At 41.1% G+C, this 23374-nt stretch overlaps 1 protein-coding gene across 1 annotated transcript; it reads right to left on the reverse strand.

Annotated features, from left to right (window-relative positions):
- Window positions 1-809: 809 nt before the first annotated feature.
- SERINC3 (serine incorporator 3) lies at window positions 810-22129 on the reverse strand. Its single transcript, XM_060618585.3, has 10 exons — window positions 21971-22129; window positions 16293-16454; window positions 15490-15683; window positions 13813-13892; window positions 13016-13153; window positions 10273-10442; window positions 9400-9490; window positions 8413-8593; window positions 4142-4369; window positions 810-3517 (listed from the first exon to the last, which is right to left on the reverse strand). Exons 1-10 carry the CDS (start codon window positions 22007-22009, stop codon window positions 3379-3381), a joined length of 1422 nt encoding a protein of 473 aa, XP_060474568.1. The 5' UTR covers window positions 22010-22129; the 3' UTR covers window positions 810-3378.
- Between the last annotated feature and the right edge of the window lie 1245 nt (window positions 22130-23374).

The raw sequence follows: 23374 nt of genomic DNA on the forward strand, positions 1-23374 counted from the left end.
CGTGACAATGACAGCTCAGACAGAGGTTCTGAAGTTTTGTGATTCACGGTACATGGCGGCTTGGGCAGAGCCTCCCTCCGCGTCAGATAGGGAGAGGCCCTGTGGCAACACCATGCACCTGTAGACTTGGGGCTGGCCACCTCCGAAGATCGTGCGCACTTAGAAGACCCCAGCATATACAGAGAATGGTGCTCACTGCACACAATGGTAGAGACGACATGCAAATGTTTCAGTTCTTAAGGCCCAGCTGTACTTTCTGGAGGGGGCTCAGATTCTTCCAGGGATAGCTAACAGTTCCTGGTGCCAGTAAGCGCTGGGCATCCATTACGTTAAGTGTTTCACATAGATAACTTCATTTAACCTTTAAGCGTACTTAATTAAGTAATAGTACTGCCAGGTACAGAGAAGGAGGTACAGAGGGAGGGAAACGAGGTACAGAGAAGTTAAGCAGCTTGCCCAAGGACACACAGCAAGTCAAGTAGTGGAGCTGGGTTTCAAAACCAGGTAGTCAGACTGGAGCCCAGTTTCTCTTGATGGTTAGAGCCAAGCCGTGCGTGCCTTTTACTGTCTGATCCGATGATTCGAAATACTCTCCTGTTTCAAGTATGATCCTGGGCTTCAACATGCTGACATTATTTATGCTTATGTATAATTCAGCACTCACGTGTACAATTCACTGGAGTCTTGAGTAATACCAGGTTTCCTAGCAACAGGCCAAGTTATTCTTAGAGTACAGCCAAGCAAACAGGGATACTGCTCCCTAATTTTCAAAGGAAATTTGTTATTTCAAATTAATATCAAAGTTATCATCATGAGAAAAAATAAGAACTTTATTGGACTCTGTTACACTTATTTTACAATTTAGTATTGCTTTATTTTGCATTACATAAGGTGGGGGATGTTACACCGTCATGCTTTTGACGTTTGGGACCTTTAAAGGTCTTAATCTGGCTATCCTTGCTATTAAGGAAAAGTGGGGTGTCTGCTTTACACTGGCAAAGCAAAGGGCTAAACCTCCCCTCTTTGCCCCCCAACTCCCTTGCTACTTTATCTCTATACCTTGATATAAAGCACTCTTTTAAAACATGGTGGTTCCAACAATTCCTGGCAAGTGCTGCTTCCCTACCCCATCCCCCAACCTCCATCCCAACTGAGATGGTGCCCTTTGTGTCCTACCTGTTTAATTCTGTAAGAACACCTTAAATCTGGCCTCCGTCAGACTGTGGCTGAACACCTCTCACCTGTGAATGCTGTCTAGTCTCATTTTAGCCCACGGCCAGACCAGCAGCTACCACTGGAGTGTTTACAATGCACTGAGCACTTTGCAGAGTAACTTTACACTTTTAAACAATCTTATGTACTAGGTACTATTTTTTATTCAAACGAGGAAAATGCTGAGGCTCAGACAGAGTCACACAGATAGTCACCGGCCCAAGGTCATAAAGCATAGTATGTACTCAATAAATTAGCCGCCCAGTTTGACAGACAGAAATGGCAAAGCTGGATACAAACCCCAACAGTCTGACTTCCAAGCCTATGTTCTTAGCCATTCTTAAGGGACCAACTCCACCCTTCTGGTACAATTTGTTCCTCTTCTTGTCTCTCACCATATAAATGGAACCCCACGGACTCAGATGATTGAAACCAGCATCACTCCAGAATCTGCCTCTCCCTGTATCTAATCAATTGCCAGTTTTAAAATTTTAATTACTGAGTAGCTCAGCTGTCAATTTCTCCCCATCCTCATTTTCACTCCTCTGTTTCAAATGGTACGTGGCCTGCCCCGGTCTCATCTCTAAATGCCTTCTCTACGTGTCAGCCGCAGTGACTGAAGACCATTTGTTTACGTCACTATGAATATGCTCCCTGCTGCTCTCAGTGTAAGGTTCAAACTCTTCAGTGTGGGTTGCGAAGCCCTTCGTGACCCAATCCCTGCCTCTTCTCCCCATTCCAGCCTTACCGAATGGGTTTTCATCTCCCTGCCTTTGACGTGCAGTTCTCTCTACCCCTCAGCAATGCCAGCCCACTTCCCCAGTTCTCTCTCAGCTAGCTCCTAACAATCCCTGGCCTAGATGCCACTTCTTCCAGGAAGCCTACCAGGACAACCCCCCCCCCCCCCCAATCACCCCAGGCACCTCTCCTTTGGGTTCTCCACAATTCCTCAATCACAGCACTAATCACACCATGCTGTACACCTGTCAGCTCATTTTCGCCCTCCTCTAAACTTTAAGTCCAAGATGGCAGAGCTGGTGTCTGTCACGAGTAAAGTTGTATCCTCGAACCTGACAGAGCCTGGTACGGAACAGACCGTTCTATTCTACCTCCTTGTGTGCTACCTCTCCTGAAGAAGTTTCCTGACGGTGCCTGCCTGCCTTGTCTCTCATCTATGCAAGTGTCTTATCCAGGGAAGATGATTAGTACAATTTTTGGATGAGTTCAAGCCTTTACTTACTAGCCAGACCTTACGTTTTAGAAGGGACAGGCACATTCTGCTCAATGCTTGGTAAACCCGACTGCCCATATAGGTCTAAAAAATATAGGATGGCTGCTAACTCATAAAAGCTGTAAAAAAAGGCGGGGGGGGTCCTTCAAAGCTTAAGTCTCCATTTTAATCAAATAACTTTATAGTGCAAATATAATAAATTCACATGCATTTACTTTTTCATACTCATATAACAAGATAAGTACATTGACCTAAAGTCGCACTGTTTTCCCAAGTGAATCTTCATTTTAACCAAACCTACAAAGCACTTATGGAAAGCACTTCTGGCAAAGCTATAATCGCGCAGCATCAATGCTGTAGTGTAAAACACGAATTGAACAAACTCAAGCTGTAGAAGCAGTAGTCACGTCAGCCACCCTGCTCTTCTGGGGAAGGACCCACACACACACTCCTCCCCAAGTACTATGATGCTACACATAGTAGGGGTTTAAGGACTGAACAGAGTGTTTGCATCACACAAGACTTCACAGAGGAAACCCGTCATAGAAATGGTGGTTTTTGTGTTCGTTTTTTGCTTTTTAAGGATACTGCAATAGAAATATATTAACGATTGGCCTCAAATATCCAACATTTTTCTTACATTTTAAATCAAAGTTGTAGGATCCTATAGGTCTCAATAAAGAACTCTTCACAGCACAGCTGTGGTTCACTTTAAAACGCAAAATGTTCCCTTTGCGATATATCCTTACAAATAAACATAATATACATATAAATGAAAAGTTCAGATCCTGCATCAAGCATTACTCAATCTTGCCCTCTGATACAAACCTGGATATAGTCAAATTTGCAAACTGTTCACTTAATATTTTAGTTGAAGCAAAAGTAAAATAGATATGGGCTTTCAGCAAAGCAGACCTTTATGAATTCTCAGAGGCTCAGCTGAAGTCACGATTGGTGAGGACGAGTGGAGCCACAAGGGTCCAGACATAAAGGAGGAGGCAGACCCAGCTGGAGCTGATCTTGACCCACACGGCTGGCCACTTGCTGGTCATGCTCTGGAACTTTGCATCAGGACTAAGAAAACAGAAGAGAGTCAAGTAAAGGAGCCTGTTATCAGTATCTAGCAGCCCCCTGGCCAAAGCCAAGGGGGAGGCTGACGCTACTCTCTAGTAAGGTTCTAGGAGGAACTTGAGAAAGCTGCTATTATTACTTTTTTATAAGCAGGGGACTCTGCCTCTCAAAGAGCTTTTATCTTCTTGCTAGCACGAAGAACTCTGACTACCGTATCCCCTGGGCAAAGTTCTTTAGGAACGTCTAGCTATTCTAGATATTGGCAAAAGTCTACATTGAAATGGCATCCCTCAAACTTGCCTTCTGAATCACATCATTACTTTGACCGGAATACTCTGTATGGCCACATACAGAGGTAAATTAGTGAACAAAGATGGGTCAGGCTGCTTTATGTCATGATTTTCTCTCAAGTAACTCAAGTCTGGAAGGGGTCTCCATGATTTGTTCTGTAAGAACTCCAACTGGATTTTAAATCCGATAGGAGAAAAACTCAAAGGCATTTCAGAAAAGAGCACTGAACACAACTTCATGATATGGGCAAGACAAGGGGGTTCTGGGGTCAAGCAATGGATGGATATTTTCAAGGGGGCCAAGTGGTCTTCCACCTGGTTAGTCTGTGCCTCCTACCTGTACCAACTGGTTAGGGTCATCATGATGTACAAGGAAGCCAAGGAGAGCATGAAGTGGAATAAGAAGTAGCTGTACTGCACTCCTTCTTTCTCATTGTCCACAGCCCGCCGAGGCTGTCCATCTTCTTCATCACTGCCACCATTGGTGGTTGTATCACGGAGGATCACACTGTCACTTCCTGACAAGGTCAGCTTACTTACTTGGCTATTGTTGGAAGTGCGGATGCTGGAAAGTGATCCAAAAGAAGACAAATCAGAAAGGGGCCAGGAGATGAATTGCTGCCATTGGCCTATATACACGACGGTTATTCCTGAACTACTATTTGGGGACTGAAGGCCTTCTGGAGGGCTACCTGTCATCACAAGACAGCAGGGGTGGGGGCACCTGGCTGGCTTACTCAGTAGAGCACGCGACTCTTGATCTCGGGGTTGTGAGTTCAAGACCCACATTCAATGTAGGGATCACTTAAAAAAAAAAAGAGAGTACTTTTATCAGTTACTACTTGATGGCTTAACTGCTTAGGAGTTTCACTATGCTCTCAATGTCTGCTTCCATGACTTCACAAGTGCCTCTTCTATGCTTGGAATACACCACCCACAAACCTTCTCCCAGATAACTTATTTATCCTTCAGTTCTCTATACGCCACATCTTCTAGAAAGCCTTCCCTGACATCAGTTCATCACCAGGCTGGGTTAAAATCCCACAGCTCCTTATGCTTCCCTCTGCTGTAGCACTTACCATGCCTGTCTTTCTTGCTAGTCCTAGAACTCCTCAACAACAACGACTGTAGTCATCTCTGCGTTTCTAACAGCAGATGCTAACTGCAAGTGTGTTAAATGACTGAATAAAAAAAAAAAAGTACATACAACTAAAGGACAAGAACCACACAATCATCTCAACAGACATAGGAAGAGCATTTGACTAAAATCTAATAATGCCTTTTCCTGATAAAAACACTCAGCCTAGGAATAGAGAACTTCCTCAAACTGATAAAGGGCATCTATGAAAAACCCAGAGCAGACTAAAAGCTGTCCTGCTAAGATCAGGAACAAGACAGGTAGTCTACTGTCCCCATTTCTATTCAACGTGGTACTGGAGGTTCGAGTCAGAGTAATTAGGCAAGAAAAAGATAAAAGGCATCCTGATTGCAAAAGTAGTAAAATGATCTCTACTTGCAGATAACTTGACCTTGTACATGGAAAACCTTAAGGAATACACATACTATTAGAATCAATAAATAATCTTGCAGGACACAACATCAATATACAACAACTCTATGTCTATACATTAACAATGAACAACCTAAAAGACAAATTAAGAAGACAATCTCACCTATGGGGCATCTGGGTAGCTCAGTTGGTTAAGCGTCCAACTTCAGCTCAGGTCATGATTTCATGGCTTGTGAGTTTGAGCCCTGCATCGGGCTCTGTGCTGACGGCTCAGAGCCTGGAGCCTGCTTCAGATTCTGTGTTTCTTCTCTCTACCCCTCCCCCACTCACGCTCTCTCTCTCTCTCTCAAAAATAAACATTAAAAAAATTTTAAAATTAAAAAAAAATATCTAACTTATAACACTTAGAAATGCAAAAAAAGATGTTTAAGGCTTGTATGCTAATAACTCTAAACCACTGATAAGAAACTGAAGACTTAAATGAAACATCCTATGTTATAAACTAGAAGCCTTAATAGTGTTGAGATAGTAATACTCCCCAAGTTGACGAACAGATTCAATGCAATCCTTATTTAAATCTCAATTAAACTGACAAGCTAAACCCAAAATTTACATAGAAATGCAAGGGACTCAGAATATTCAAAACAATCTTGAAAAAGAACAAATTTGGCGGGCTCACGCTTCCTGATTTCAGAACTTAGTACAAAGCTATAGTAATCAAAACCGTGTGGTACTAGCATAAGGATAGATACACAGATCAATGAAACAGAATTACAAGTCCAGAAATAAACCATTACATTTATGGTCACTGGGTTTTTGACAAGGATGCCAAGACAACTCAATGTTGGAAAGAATGGTCTTTTCAACAAAGGGTGCTGAGCCAAGTAGATACCCACACATGACGGAATGAAGCTGGACCCCTTACTCAAGTCATATATAAAAACAATAAAAAGACAAATAACCCAATTTAAGAGTGGGCAAAAGATCTAAACAGACATTTCTTCAGGATATACAAATGGCTAACAAGCACATGAAAAGAATGCTCAATATCATTAGTCACCGGGAAAACACAAATCAAAACCGTAATGGAATGCCACTTCACATCCTCTAGAATGGCTACAACAAAAAAAAGACAATTACGGTATTTTGATTAAGAACTGATGAAACTGGAAGACTCATACATTGCTGCTGGGACTGTAACATGATGTAGCCACTTTAGACAATACTTTGGCAGCCCGGCCATTCTACAACTAGGTATGTATCCTAGAAAATTTAAAGTGTACATCCACACAAAAAACTTGCACACATATGTTCATAGCAGCATTATTCATGCTAGTCCCACAGTGGAAACAACCCCAAAACGTCCATCAACTGATAAAGGATAAACAAAATGTGGTATATATGCACACAACAGAGTATTATTTCCAACAATAAAAAGGAATTAAGTACTGATATGTCATAACATGGATGAACCTTGAAGACATTATACTAAGTAAAAAAAACAGTCACAAAAGACCACATGTTTTATGATTCCATATATATGAAACATTGGAATAAGCAAATTTACAGAGACAAAAGGAGATTCATTTCTGCCAAGGACTGGAGCGGGAGGGAATAGAAAGGTGACTGCTAATGAGCATGGTTTCTTTTTGACAAAATAAAATGTTCTAAAACTGATTGTGGTGATGGTTGCACAATCCTGTGAATAGACTAAAAACCTGAGTAGTATAATTTAAAAAGGTGAATTTTATAGTATGGAAATTATATCTCAAAAGCAATACAAAACATGTTAGGCCAAAAGCAAAACAAACAAAAAAGATCAGACAATATAACAAACACATGAGCACAGCTGTGTTCCCATACAACTTTATTCGCAAGAATAGGCAGCCAGCACAAGGGCTGTAGTATGCCAATCCGTATTTTAAGCAAGCATCAAAAAAAAAAAAAAAAAAAGATAAATCTATACAAAATGTGGAAAGCTGTCCAAATTATAACAACAAAGTTCATATCTGAGAATACTACATGTATTTATATGGTACATCCCTAACTGATTTTAAGTTATTATTTATCAAGTGATATGTATATAACTATATATAAAACTGTATATAATTCTACAGATACAAATAGATTGACAGACACTTAAGTATAAGCAAAGGGGAAAAGTGTGAACTATTATGTACCATATAATGTTAACCATGGAAGAGGTAAATTTGGAGTGAGGATACTTTCATTCTCCACTTTATACTTTTCTCACTTGTTAATTTACATAAATATATCCTTGCCCATTTTTACCTCATATTTTTAATTATTAAAATAACGTATGCTATTATGCAGAAAATACCAATAAAAATGGGTAAGAAATGAATCACCTTTTATCTATACATTTGCTTATTCCAATGTTACATATATAGGAGTGCAAAGTGCTAAAATAGGTTATATCTGAGCTCTTGGATTAACTAGAGACTTTAAAATTAGCTGTAACAGAATTCTGTTTTTTTTTTTTTTTTTTTTAAGTTTATTTATTTTGAGAGAGAGAGAGTACACGTGCATGCATGGGAGTGGGGGGGTTGGAGTGAGGGAGAAAGGGCGAGGGAGAGGGTTAGGCAGAGAGAGGGAGGGACAGAAACCCAGGCAGGCTCTGCGCTGACAGTGCAGAGCCCGACTTAGGGCTCGAACTCACAAGCTGTGAGATCATGACCTGAGATCCAGAGTCGGACACTTAACTGACTTAACTGCCACCCAGGCACCTCTGTAATTGTTTATTTTTTTTTACAATGATCAGGAAATAAAGATTTTCTTACAAAAAAATATCAACCAGAGCCATTACTCTAGTTGATCTAGGGTCAGATGAAGACTTTATCCTCTAGTGAAAGAGAAGGTATCTCTATGTCAGTTTGGAAGGAATTATTTGATGAGACAATCTACTGGGCTTTAAGAAATATCCATGGCTGGGTAACTGAGGAAAGTCAAGGGCTTCCCATAAAGAAGAGTTAAATTGTTATTTTTAATTCCTCACACTGCTTTTTGAAAAGAAAATAGCTTCTTTGCTCTATTATTAACTGTCCTAAGAATCTTGTCCCAAGTACTTTTTAACTTACCTAGAATACAAAAGGCAGAGAACAAAGCCTGTCAGCCCAATAAAATTCTCTAGATCCAGAAAATGCCCACTCTTTGAGGGCGGACCAGAGGTAGGGACTACAGCAGTTGAATTTCCAGGAGCCAAAGTTGGTGCGGTCATGTGTGTAACAATGCTGAACAGGCCAGGGTTGCAGGAACGATCTGAAAATGGAAAATTTATTATCCTTAGAACTCTTCTTGTTCCGGGAAACGATTTGAGGGATATGCTCACACATTTATTCAGTCATGATGTATAGCATGAGACTGCTATACTTAAAAGAACCTGGAAACTTAGACATATCTGTGTTGCAATCAGTGACTTAGTTTTAGAAAAAAAGATGCAACAAAATATTTGTCAAATTTCATAAATGTCAATCTTCATTTTACGGATTTTGAAGTTTACTGGCAAATCTTTTTGCGTCTATAGTTTTACAAAGGCTTTAAGCGCAAGGAATTTTTCCCTGGTTTTGTTTTTACATAGTTAGATAGGAGTACAAAAACAGTAAGTTGAGTCATCATTGGAAGGTCTGCAGTAACTGTTTTCCTTTAAAACAAGTCCGCAGAATACCCTATTGAGTGAGACACAATGCAAAGGAGATTTCTCACAGTCATTTCTTCTAGAGCCTTAACACCAAAGTGAAATTCAATTAAAAAATGCTACAGAGGGCCAAAACAATGTTGCCTTGTCCAGCTCTTAACTAGTCTGACTTAGTCTAAGTTCAGGGAAAAGCTTAGACTGTATAAAGGACTGTGGTCCTTCAGGCTATCGGCTATGAACAGCTAAGAACAGACATGAAGAATAAAACTTGAAATGTAAGTATCTGCATCATAGTGAACACTGTACATTGGAGTGAACTTTTTTGTTTGTTCGCCTGTTTAATGTTTGCTCTACCTCTAGTTTTGCACCTGCCAAGAGTAATTTCCTACTTTCTTCTCATCAAATGAATGTGCTATCGACATTCCCTTACCAGGTTCATTGGACATGGCTGACCAGGTGAGGTACATGGTGTACAGGGTGATGAGAGAGGACTGCAAGAGACCAGAACGAGGCTGGTGTTCCTGTGAAATCAAAAAGAAAACAATGCCACAGGAACTGCAAGGGCTGACTTCCTAAAACCCAGTGGATTTCCCTAGGCTCCCCTGAAATACTACTAACTGAGAACCTGCTGATTCTACTTGACAGCTGAAAGATGAAAGGTAACCTGTCAGTCTGAGTTAGCCTGAAAAAGACCCGAGAAAGAGGAACCATGTACTATTGGTTCTCAAGGGATGTCATAGTCCTGGAATTCCTGTATATCCCACAGGGGCTTGATTTACTAGTCCCTTGGTGTAGGAGAATCTAAGCTTAGCTGTGGCCTAACTAGCTACCAGGTGATCCATCATCTCTCTGCAACTTCAGCTTTTTCATTTTCGAAAGGAGAGGCGATGTCGCATATTCTTTTCATATTTCTCATCTACAACTCTACGAATTTTTTAAGTATGGTTTTTAAATGGTGAAACTTGCACACTTGAGTTTTATTTTTAAATACTAAAAGCAATGATTTTCTAGTTTAATATCTTGGCTAAGGTTTCCTAAGAATCACTCACGATGTAAAGTATTTTATAAGAGCTATAAATTTTCAGGTTACCTAGGGTTTTTTTTTTTTTTTAAATGACAGGGAAATTACTCACTCAATGGCACACTTTACAGTTACTAAGTTATAATTATAAAGACTTTATCATAATATGGGAAAATATTTAAGTACATAATCTTAAACATAAACTCACATAAAAGATTATGTCAGTTAAAGTTTAGCATTAATTAAAAATCTGTCACAGGAGGACGAAGCAGAAAACCATACCTGAATTTTTGGGTGGATGGATATAACAGAAACCACAACGCAAAGGACCAAATTAATACTAATGAAGAACTTGTTCTCCGTGCAGCCATCCGGTTTGGTGTAGTATGTATAGAATAACCCGACAAACACGACTGACAGGATGTAACAGAAGCTTGTGACGGAGAGTAAAGCTAGAAAAAGGGAAGCCAACATGAATGCTCGTGATTGTAACAAACTTTGCTAATGAAGACCAATTGTCTTCTACTCCATATAAAAATAAAGACACATTATTTTATTGTTAGGGTGGTCAACATCTTACAGGAAAATTACAGGAGACCCAAGGCTGATGTTTCAGACAGCATTAGAGGCAGCTCAATGTTAAATTCAAAAATCCACCAAGCAACTGAATTTACTTCCTAGACTACCTTACTTGATTCCATGGGTTGAAAAACCAGACATGTGATCATTCCAGCTAGAGTAAACTCCAACTGTACGCAAAATAGTGTTCATTACAAGCCTTTCTTAGGAACCTACAAAACTTCTGGGCCGTCAAACTGGCTGAGGTCCAGTAAGCTAGATGCCAGGGATGGTGTTAGCAGAAAACAATGGACAGGCATCTTTTATGATGTTTGTCCTCTGCAGCTACTGGCCACATAAGCCTGTTTCCTGTCACTGTGAGACCACATCATTGTGGGACAGTGGTATATTTGCTCTTTTTAAGTACCTAAAATAATATTCCTTTCTGTTCACATGGACAATCAACAATTAGCTGTGTAACTCTGAAAATTAGAAAACATGACAGAGTAACAGTATGCTCAGACCAACTATAGCAACATTGAGCTCAATTAACTTATACTTAATTCACAGCAGACTTATTTGAGAAAACTAGTTTCCATTTATCATAATTCCATGGATTTTGCATGTTTAAAATTAAATGATGCATATATTACTATCAAATGATAATGTATATTAAATTATTAGCATAGTTCCTAATGTTTTTCCATAAGAACATGCAAGATTTCTCTATTTTTTAGTTACTCCAAAGCATGGCAAATGCTCAGCTCATTATCAAATTCTTCTAAAGTTGAGTGAGTCCAAATGAATTATAAAAAATGGAAGTAAATAGAGGGGCACCTGGGGGGTTCAGTTGGTTAAGTGTCTGACTCTTGATCTCGACTCAGGTCATGATCTCATGATTCGTGAGACTGGTTCATGAGATTGAGGCCCGTGCTGGCCTCTGCACTGACAGCATGGAGCCCACTTGGAATTCTCTCTCTCCCTCTCTCTCAAAATAAATAAATAAACTTAAAAAAAAAAAAAAAAGTCTGGAAAGACATAGACTAATATGTTAACAGTGAGTATTAATTACTGAAGAGTTGGATTATGGGGGAATGTTTTCTTTTGTGATTTTTGGTTTTCCGAGTTCTTGACACAGAGCAGCTATTACTTTTTATTTTTTTAGTGTTTATTTTTGAGAGAGAGAGAGAGAGAGAGAGAGAGAGAGAGAGAGTGGGGGAGGGGCAGAGAGAGAGGGAGACACAGGATCTGTGCTGTCAGCACAGAGCCTGACGTGGGGCTCAAACCTGTGAACTGTGAGATCATGACCTGAGCCCAAGTCAGACGCTTAACCGGCTGAGCCACCCAGGCGCCTCGCTATTACTTTTATAATGGGTGGAGGGGCAGGAGCTGGGAATTTCACAACTACTATTTTTTTTAAATGAGGTATGGCTGGGTCATTGCCCCTAGTAAGGAGAGAACTCAACTCCCACCCCATTGTTACAAGCTGTATATCCTATTTCCACCCTAGAAATTTTAAGTGCCCTTTTTCTACCAGAAAGCTTTTACAAGGGGTGTGAGTCATATTCTGAATAAAGCAGTAAGGACTGTTCACTTCTATCTGCCTGAGGGATGTGGGCAGATGACCCGTATGTATAACCCACCTGAATCCCCTGCCTATGGCAACAAGGAAATCAAAACCAAAACTACATCACTATATACAACTGTTTTTCTTTATCTAAACACATCTAGTTACATTATAAATCTCAAAATAAATGAATTGAGAGAAGCCAATGATTTATGTTATCTGTGCTTCCTCCTTCTAGTAATGTATACAATTCAAAACTGACTTGGGGCGCCTGGGTGGCTCAGTCGGTTAAGCCTCTGACTTCAGCTCGGGTCATGGTCTCAAAGTTCTTGAGTTCGAGCCCTGCGTCGGGCTCTGTGCTAACAAACAGCTCGGAGCCTGGAGCCTGCTTCAGATTCTGTATCTCTCTTTCTCTCTCTCTCCCTCCCCTGCTCATGCTCTGCCTCTCTCTGTCTCTCAAAAATAAATAAATGTTAAAAAATTAAAAAAAAAAAAAAAAAAAAAGAACTGACTCAACTGGAAAACTGTAATTTTTAAAAAGTCAGCTCTCATTTGGAAGTTTATACATTTAAATCAATGAAGATTTTTACTGCACATCCTATTTATTTTTTTGTTGCAAGTTTTTATTTAAATTCTAGTTATTAACATATATGGCAATATATGATAACAACATATATGGTAATTCTAGTAGTAGAATTTAGTGATTCATCATTCACATACAATACCCAGTGCTCAACACAAGTGCTCTCCTTAATGCCCGTCTCCATTTAGCACATTCCCCCGCCTACCTCCCCTCCAGCAACCCTCAGTTGGTTCTCTATAGTTAATAGTGTCTAACGTACATTGTGTTTAATGTAGCATAATGCAGTATGGCTCTTATAGGTGAGTTCAGATACTTACCAGCATACCAACACCTTGGATTTCCTTCTTCCATTCGATTTACCCATGATTCATTCAAAGAGTGAGCAAAGTCTACCAACAGCACTAGCTGGATGAGGATGAACAAAAAGGCCCCTACCATGCCAACAACAAACCAGGCTACAAAGCAAAAGAACAAAGGTATTCTTAACCACAGGAGTAACATTTCGGAATATCACTGTCCAACATTTTAAAACAATTTCAATTCAAGTAAGAGGTGGTAGAGAATATTCTGTCTCCAGCAGCACAGCAAAATTATTCCAAATCCAAACTCAAAGGCATTCTCTGAGAAGTGTTTTGTTGGGTTTCAGACCTTTTAAAACTTGTTCTAGCTTGTGCCAAGGGGAGCCTGGGATCTGACATTCCAAATGGTACAATAAGCATTTTCCTTTATTTTACAAGGGGAAAAAAAAAATCACAGTGGAAATCCACATAAGTCACTTGATGTTATGGTAAGAAAGCAGATTATGACAGGGATATGAGCACATATGAGTTCCTACAGGTCCCTATGTTGACAAGCTCTCTGATTAACTTAGTACTGCCAAGTGAGAAGGTAAGCTATATTAAGATACTGGCAAATATGGTTCCAGCTGAGAAGTGGGCTGAATGCCTCCTGGGTTTATACAATTAATTACTATCTTAATATTAGTACTGAGTCATATAGTTGAATACCACTTCATTCAATTGCCAGTTCTGCAAAACCAGTAATGAAAATGTAGCTTAAACTCCATCATTTGTAGAGTCTGTGTATATTATAATTAACCCCCTTAGTAGCATACCTGTGGCAAAATGGCCCCCAGGGATGTAGAAAGAGCCAACCATGATACCAACAATGGCAGCAATTTTGAAGAACCAAAACCTATTAAAATATAAAAAAGTGCATTTATGAAATGTTAATTTTTGCTCTTATGCTAAGAAAAGTGAATTTCTGAAATGAAAAAATAAAGACTCAGCATTTCCAACATGATTGTCTGGGATTATCCCTTCATTTGATATGAAGCTGTTTCACTCAATCTTTCATACAATTTAAAGACAAACATTAGCCCAGAGAACAAATCATTCATAGATGTAAGAGAAAAACATATAACTTAAGAATTTCCCTACATTTAGCAATTAAAGATAGGAATTTTTCTAGAATTCTGGGGCATTCTAAACTAACAATGTTAGCTAAATATGAAGCAACTAATTATTGGATCTAGGAAAAAGTTATCGTCTAATCCTTCTTTCACAATACAGGACCTAAGTGCCTTGTGCCCACAATCACACAGTTCATCACTGGCAAAGCCAGGACCAAAGCTGGCTTTCGGTTCATGATCTTTAAAGACTGCCTTGTATGGCAGAGTGAAAAGAATCAGGCTTTGGAGCTGGACAGACCTGAGTTTCAATCCTACCTCTAACTCTCACTGGCTCAGAAATCTCAGACACTCCAATCTCTCTGAAGTTCAGTTACTGCATCTATAAAAAGGGGATTATCATACATATAAAGTTTACAGAACTTTCAGTCTTCAAACAAGAATTATTTGAAACCGGGGCGGCTGGGTGGCTCAGTTGGTTTAAGCATCCGAATCTTGATTTCGGCTCAGGTCATGATCTTGCAGTCCAGGGTTCGAGTCCCACTTTGGGCTCTGTGCTGACAAGTGTGGGGCCTACTTGGGATTTTCTGTTTCTCTCTCTCTCTCTGCTCCTCCCCCACTTGTGCATTCTCGCTCTCTCTCAAAATAAATAAATTAAAAAAAAAAAGAATTACTTGAAACTAAGAGGAACTGGGAGCAGTCAGGAATGGAAAACGACAGATGTGTAAATCAGTGATCCAGTTTATTTTTCTGTATACTGTTTAATATATCAGGTACATTTTTCTCTTTTAACAATAAAAAGTGTATGTGGGGCGCCTGGGTGGCTCAGTCAGTTGGGCGGCCGACTTCGGCTCAGGTCATGATCTCGCGGTCTGTGAGTTCGAGCCCCACGTTGGGCTCTGTGCTGACGGCTCAGAGCCTGGGGCCTGTTTCAGATTCTGTGTCTCCCTCTCTCTCTGACCCTCCCCCGTTCATGCTCTGTCTCTCTCTGTCTCAAAAATAAATAAACGTTTAAAAAAAAATTTTTTTTAAAAAAAAGAAAAGAAAAAAAAGTGTATGTGTCTGTGTGTGTGCAGTGCCTAGCACAGTGCGTGAACTGTTTTCATGGGTGTTTGATAAAAATCTAGGAACCTGAAACAAAGGTATTAAAAGAAAGGACAAGATTTTCCTCATCCCCTCTACCCTCTCTGTGCTACAGAGCTCCAACTGGAAATAACACTGGAACAACCTCACATGTACAATAGGTCAGAAACAGATCAAAAATATATGTGGGCCACTGATTCATACACTCTACTGCTTCCATCCGAATAGCAACATTAACTGCTCAACAGGAGGATCCACGCCATAATATAGCAAGTAAATAATAAAATAAATTGTACATACCCATTGTGTACTGCTGCTCTGGGATCTTTACTTGTTTTTACTTTTAACATGAGCAGAGAGAAGACAAAGAAAAAGATGGCCAAGGCAAAGTTGATCCGATATACAGCTTTATAACCAACCAGCACGTCGCAATCTTGATCTGCCTTTATATCAGCCACCTTGATTTTAAACCCCCCTTCACAGAATCCAGGGATCTGGAAAAAGCAATTGCAATGTTATGGCAATATCCACATTTAAACGAAGATTCTATCCCATCACAAAAAAGCCTCAATTTCTAAAACTGACTACTTCAACAACTGCAAGACTGTCCTGTGGGACTTCACTTTTTGCCTTCCAATTCACTTGCAACCTTATCACCAAACAGTAGAAACAACTTGTATTTTGCAAATAAAAGTGAAGTGCTCTTTTCTTATTGATGAGGTTATCTCCCATTTTGCCACAAATTTTCATGGCAACTGACTCCTTCCACAGGTGAAGGTCGAGTCTAGGTAAATGTTTAAATCTGAAACATACATGGAAAGATCATGTTTTCGTGTCACTCTTTTAATATCTTTCTCTGAGTTGTGACATGAGACTCTGAAGATGTTCGTTCTGACGACCTTTATTTCTGGAAAAGGACTAACCCTTTCATAGTCTATGTCTTGACTATACCCAAAAGTAATTTAAAAACCCAACAATTACAATGAACTTGACTGAGTTTTACAATGGTGAAAAGTTGGGACGTTAATCACAACTAAAATTGTGCCAACTGTAAAAGTAATACAAATAACCAGCACATTAAGGCCACTGTTACTTCTCCTTACCTTCTTCAGCTGAGACTCCATCCCTTCTGTCAGCATGATACAGGACACAGCAGCGCCCAGGAAGAGAATGATGGCGTAGATGAGGCGGGTCACCGTGGAATTCTTACTATTGGGGCAGCAGCTACACAGCAGACATGACGCACCACTGCAAAGGCACGGAACCTGTGACAAGCACACCACAGCCATGTGAGACCTCTTTGAGTGGACCTCTTCGTGTCATAAGTGTCACAGAGCAGAAGATGAGGAGGTCGGCCAGGTTTTCACAGCTTTACCTGAGACAGTTATAGCTGGGAGGAGGAAGTGATTAAAAGCACGGATTCTGGAGTCAATATTATTTCTCTCACTCTACCTCAGCAAGTTACATAAGCTTAGCTTATTTCTCCCTCTGTAAAATAGACTCAATAACAGAATCTTCCTCCCCCACACATTGCTGTATGAAATGAGTACTCAACACAGGCCTAAAACATGGAAGGAGCCCAGTATATGTTAGTTATATTCACACAGAGAGTATACTTTATTGAAAAACAGTATATATTAATACTGAGAAGAATAGGGGCGCCTGGGTGGCTCAGTCGGTTGAGCATCCGACTTCGACTCAGGTCATGATTTCACAGTTCGTGAGTTCAGGCCCCACATCGGGCTCTGTGCTGACAGCTCAGAGCCTGGAGCCTGCTTTGGGTTCCGTGTCTCCCTCTCTCTCCCATCACCACTCCCCCCCCCCCCCCACACACACACAACTTGTGCTCTGCCTCTCTCTCTCAAAAATGAATAAACGTTAAAAAAAATTTTTTTTTAAATACTGAGAAAAATAAAAACCTAACTCCACTTGCTATTTAAGGAATCCTAGTTACCAAATCTGGTATTATAACATAAAGCAACATTACATGGAAATCATCATAAATAAGGTTAGCAAGAGCCATTTAGCTCCTTTTGAGAGTAACCTGGAGAGTCCTTACAGAATCACCATTTGACCCAGCAATTCCAGTCCTAAATAGACACCCAAAAGAACCGAAACAGGTATTCAAACAAAAACCTGTACACGAATGTTCAAAGCAGCACTATTTACAGTTGCCAAAAGGCAGAAACAACCCAATGTCTATCAACTGATGAATGGATACATAAAATGTGGTATATCCACACAATGGAATATTATTCAGTCATAAAAATGAACGAAGTACTGATATATGGTACTACATGGGTGAACCTAGAAAACATCATGCTAAGTGAAAGAAGCCAGACACAAAAGGTCACATACTGTGTTTCATTTATCTGAAATATCTGGAATAAATAAATCCAGAGATGGAAAGCATTAGTTTCCAGAGGCTGGATGGGGGGGGTGGGGGGGTGGGAGTGAAGAAATGGGGAATGACTTCTTAATGAGAATCGAGCTTCTCCTTTGGGGAAGGAAGATGTTCTACACTAGACAGATGTGATGACAGTACAACACTGTGAATGTACTAAATACCACAAAATTACACACTTTAAAATGGTTAGTTTTATATTCTGTGAATTTTACCTCAATTGAAAAAAAGAAAAGTAACCTGGATCTCTGGTGAGCATTCCAGAGGAAGGCATAATTTGAGTCATTTTTATGTAGGCTTAATTAGGAAAGTGCTTGAATTGCTTTCACAGGTGACATTAAGTCACATCACAAGGGCAGGCTAAAGTCAGAATCATCAGCAGAAGCAGGAGATGTAAATTGTAGAGGATGCAGGGCGCCTGGGTGGCTCAGTCAGTTAGGCGTCCAACTTCGACTCAGGTCATGATCTCACGGCTCCTGAGTTCGAGCCCCGCGTCGGGCTCTGTGCTGACAGCTCAGAGCCTGGAGCCTGTTTCAGATTCTGTGTCTCCCTCTCTCTCTCTCTGACCCTCCCCCGTTCATGCTCTGACTCTGTCTCAAAAGTAAATAAACGTTAAAAAAAAAAATTGTAGAGGATGTTGGTCTCACAGTATGGTCCCAGTCTTTACTTTTTATGGATGGTACCTTGCGTGGCCTTTATCATGGTTTTGTGTGATCCAGAGCAAGACGTTAAGCTTCTTAAAAGCCCAGTTTTCTCATCTGTAAAAATGGGCATTAACACCACCTACCCAAACAGTTACTGTGTGAAGAATGAGCTAGTATCAGGAATATCCAGCAAGTAGCATAATGCCTGACACAGCAGGGGCTCAATATTATCACGGTAGCCATTAACATTTGTTACCACAACAACCATGGGAAATTGATCACCCATATTCAGTATCCAATTCTTAACTATAATCTGGGCCAAAAGACCTAGAGGTCTGTAGCTAGCCAGCGACTGGAACAGAGGTTTTACAGTCAACAACGACACTAATCGCTTCAGGTTTATTTTGTCTGCATCCACACACTCCTGACTCTCTGTAGTTATTTATTTTCTGGCCCATAAAATAATCTCATAATAACTGCCTACTGTTTGTTATGGGTTGAACTGTGTCAAATTAGTATGTCGAAGTCCTGATCCCCAGTACTGGAGAATGTGACCTAATTTGGAAACAGAGTCACTGCAGATGTAATTAGCTAAAATGATGTTATGCTGGAGAAGAGTGGGCACCTAATTAAACATGATTAGTGTCATAAAAAGGAGAATTTGAGCGCAGACATGCAGCATGGGAAGAATACCAACTGAAGACGAAGGCAGAGATCTACAAGCCAAGGAATAACAAAGACTGATACAAACCACCCGGAGCTGGGAAAAAGGCATGGAATAGATTCTCTCTCATCACCCTCAGAAGGAGCCAACCCTGTCGACACCTTAATCTCAGACTTCTAGCCTCCAGGAACAGAGAGACAATAAATTTCTGTTGCTTAAGCCGCCTAGTTTGTGGTATTTTGTTATCGAGCCCTAGCAAACTAACATACCTACTTACTTGTTTATAAGTATCAGGAGACTTTAAGTACCTTTAGGAGGGACTACCTACTGTTTATGTCTCCTGTATCTTTACACAGTAGGTACTCAATCTGTGGAACAAAGCTGTCCTACTGTTATTATCATTTCCCTATCTCATATATGACAACTCTATTCTTCCTGGTACTCAGGCCAAAAACCGTGGAGTCATCTTTGATGCCTTCTTTTTTTTCCAAAACCATCACCCAATCTGTGAGCACATCAGCTTTATCCTCAGAATATATATCCAGAATCTTTTTTTTTTTTTTTCAGTTTTTATTTATTTATTTTGAGAGAGAGAGAATATCCCAAGCAGGCTCTGCACTGTCAGCACAGAGCCCAACGCAGGGCTGAAACTCATGAACCGGAACTCATGAACCGTGAGATCATGACCTGAGCTGAATTGAGGGTCAGACGCTTAACCGATGGAGCCACCCAGGTGCCCCTATATCCAGAATCTGATCACTTCTTAGCATCCTTAACTATCATGTTGGTCTGAGCCACTACTATCATCACTCACCTGGATTAATTGCAATGGCTCCTGTCTCACTGCTGAAGCGACCCATTCAGAAGCCAGAGTTGGTATAGGTTATTTTAAGATGAAGACATTTGAGATTCAACAGACACGGGAAAAAGCCTTCTTGGAGCTTTCTTCATCTAACTAAAAGCAGCAACTTCTGGGATATGAAGCTGCCATAAACTCTCTCTCCAAGAGTTTTATGGCCATGAAGAAGACAAAAGACCTCTGCACCTACACAAACAAGTATTATCACAAACTTCCTTATCTCCTGTTTGTTCTAAAAACCGACCTGTCTTCTCTAAAGAAACCTATCCTATGAAAGCCCTTTTCTTCTCCCCTATTAAGTTAGGTATATAATAAGCCATATTTTCTAACTACCCTTTTGGGTTATTAATCACTGAATGATGAAAAACATCCTGTGTATATGTGTGTTGCATGTGTACATAGCTCTTTTTTCTTGTACTAATCTGTCTTTTGTCAGTTTAATTCACAGACCCCCAACCACTAACCTCACAGAGGATGCAAAGAACGTTTTTTCTCCTTTACATTGCTCTCCTCTTTCTTTTCTACCATCTGTTCTCCACACAACCACCTTGTTAAAACACAGATCAGATCCCATCATTCCTCTTTTCTATAATGGATCCCTCTGTCACTTTAAGAGTAAAAGCCAAAGTCCTTAAATTATCCTACAAGACCAAACAATGGGTTATCTACAGGATTTAGCTGGCTCCCTGCTACCTTTCTGACTTTATTTCCTATTATTCTTCCCTTCCCTCATTCCATTCTCTGGTACACTGCACTTCTTGTTTTTCCTGTTGAACAAAAGGGATTAATAAAATATAAAAGCAATTTATAGAGAGAAATGCTTTGATGGCATCAATTCAAATCTTAACTTTACAACAAAGCCAAAATGTGTTGCACGTTGTTAGGATTAAAAAAAAAAAAAAAAAAAGACATCTTTGTTTCAAATTACAAATCACTCCTTAATTACCTTCTTAACTATATTTCTTCCTAAATCTATTTTGCAAATAGCCTGACCCACTAGTGGATCATAAAATTCAACCAGGATTTGTTTTAATGTGAAAGAAAAATTGTACAGCAGATGGTAAAGGTAAAATTTATTTCATGAAACTTGGGTCTAATTGGGCATATTAAATCGACTACATAAAATTTATTTCTTATTTTGGGTCAAGGTCAAAAAATTGGAAGACCGCTGCTCTCAAGGAACCTGCAAATGACTAAACACCCTTCCGATTTAAGGTCAACAGCCTCAAAGAATGGAAGGGCGCCAGGTTGGCTCAGTCAGAGGAGCATGTGACTCTTGATTTCAGGGTTGTGCGAGGGAGCCCTACTAGGTGTAAAGATTACTTAAAATCTTAAAAAAAAATGGAATATACACTTTGTCCCTAAGAAATGGTAGTATAATGAGTTGAGATTGAGTCCTTGATCAACAAAATCAGCTGGGAAGTTATGAAACAAAAAAATTATTTTAAAGAATCATGATCCTCAGGGTCAAGTATATGAGGAAACTCACCATATTCTTGTCCCTAGATCCTAAAATTTCCTTTTTAAAATAGGCCGTTTACAACCTACAAAGTGATTCAACCCAATTTATTCACTTTATCCTCACAGCAGCTCTCGAGGTGAGGAACGCTGGAGTGATTATCCTCATGTTACAGGAAGCCAGAGATAAATGCCTCGGACAAGGTCTCAAAATGCTCACGCCATGGCTTCCAATTTTGAATAATAATCCACCAGGCTTTCTTTCCTTTGCACCAGAACTGCATACAGGCCTTGGTTAAAATCCCAGCTCTGCCACATACTCTGTAGCATTGGCAAATCCATGCTATGGGATAAATATATCGTTTAAGCCACCCAAAATTAAACGACGCCACCTTATGAAGGTACTTCGAAAAGAAGCAGAGCGCCCTCGCCCCGGAACTGTCATTCCGCGGTTCGGGTCCCAGCTCCAGAGGAACCCAGAGGCCTGAAGGCTCAGGGGGCGGGGCAATCGAAATTGTAAACAATGACGGCCTGGCCTCCTACGTTCCCCCTACAAACCCGGAAGGCGAGCCGCGTGATCCCAATCTCCAGGGGCAATCACGGATTTTGATTTGGGCCCCCGGATACTCTCTGCAGCCCAGGGCCTGTGCCCCTCCACCGCCGGCCAAGGACCGACAGAGTCTGGGCCTGGGACTCCCTGTTGCCCTCCCCCAAACTACACGTCCAACGGAGAGATCAGACCCTGGACTCACCCAGCTGGCGAGGGAGAAGACGCCCAGCACAGCCCCCATGGTGACGCCTGGTGATGGAAGCGGCCGGTCGGTAGGCTTCTAGCGCCGTGGTAACTGCCAGTCGAGGCGTCTCCCCAGAAACGCGACGTTTTCTCAGGCCGGAAACGCGCGAGTTGCGTCATTGCGCGACCCCGCCCACCGCCCTCAGGCGCTGCTGCCCGAGAGAGCCTCTGTCATTGGTAGAGGGAGAAGGCGGAGCTAAATCGACCTGGCCGTATACGGGAGGCGGGGCTAAACCAAGCCAGAGGGGAGGGAGGAGGCGGGGCTAAACCGGCCGGCGGTGAGGGAGGAGGCGGGGCTAAACCGGCCTGGAGCTGAGGGAGAAGGCGGGGTTAACGCCGCCTGGCGCTGAGGTGGGAGATGGGGCGAAAGCGGCCCAGAGCTGCGGGAGGTGTGAAGGCTTTATTCCTTCACCTCACTTGTATTCACTGGGAGCCCGTTATGTGTCGAGATCTGAGGTACAAAAACACACAGGAATTTATGGCCTACTTAATTAAGAGCCTGACACCGAACATAAATGCACCGTGACACACGGTGATGAGTACTCTGAAGAAGTAGTATGAGGGAATGTCCTTTCAATAAAAGCTTATTTATTAACGCTTACTATGTGAGGGGAGAATAATGTGGTTGGGGGTGTGTTTTAATGTGTTAAAATTACACACACTGGAAGGGTGTTCTGAGGAATTTGTATTTAATATGAGAACCGAAAGATGAGTCCAAGCTAATCGGGGAAAGATGAGCGTTGTTTCTTAAAATGCGGAACCTATAACCACTTGGGGTAAATGGGAGGGTCTTGGGTGCATGAACACATTAGGTAACGTCGAAAAAGGCAGAGTGAGCAAGTCCGGTTTCAAACCAAAGAGAAAGTTCGTTCGCCGCTAGTACCTAACAGGTTTCTAACATTCGCTTGCCTCCATTTTTGACAGAGCGAAGGCTTCGTTTTCCAGGTCTCTCCAAAAGGTAAGCCCATCTCCAGGTAAGGAACGTTGTTTTGTTTTAGGATCAGTGTGTGTGCTTGCAGAAATCCGTTCATTTGTAGCAAGCAGTGTTCCCGAACCCCAGGTTCGGCTGCCCGTGGCTCCAAAGGCCAATACTCAAGAGGTGAGTTTTGCTTGGAAAGGAATATGAATTTTATTCGGGAGGCTGGCCACCTGGGGAGAAGGCAGACTCTTCTCCAAATGCCGACTCCGCCGAGGTTTCTGCCTAGCCCAGGGATTTTTCAAGGGATTCAGGGCAGGTCATCGGTACAGGGAATGCAGTGGTCCCAACATTTCTCGATTATGTGCAGACTTGCTCGTGCCAGCTTGAGACGTTATCGCTGCTCTGGGAGACTGTGCAAGGGGGTCTGGTTCCTTAGTGCCTGGG

Source organism: Panthera onca, chromosome A3, assembly GCF_046562875.1.
Source record: "Panthera onca isolate mPanOnc1 chromosome A3, mPanOnc1 haplotype 2, whole genome shotgun sequence".
NCBI lineage: Eukaryota > Metazoa > Chordata > Mammalia > Carnivora > Felidae > Panthera > Panthera onca.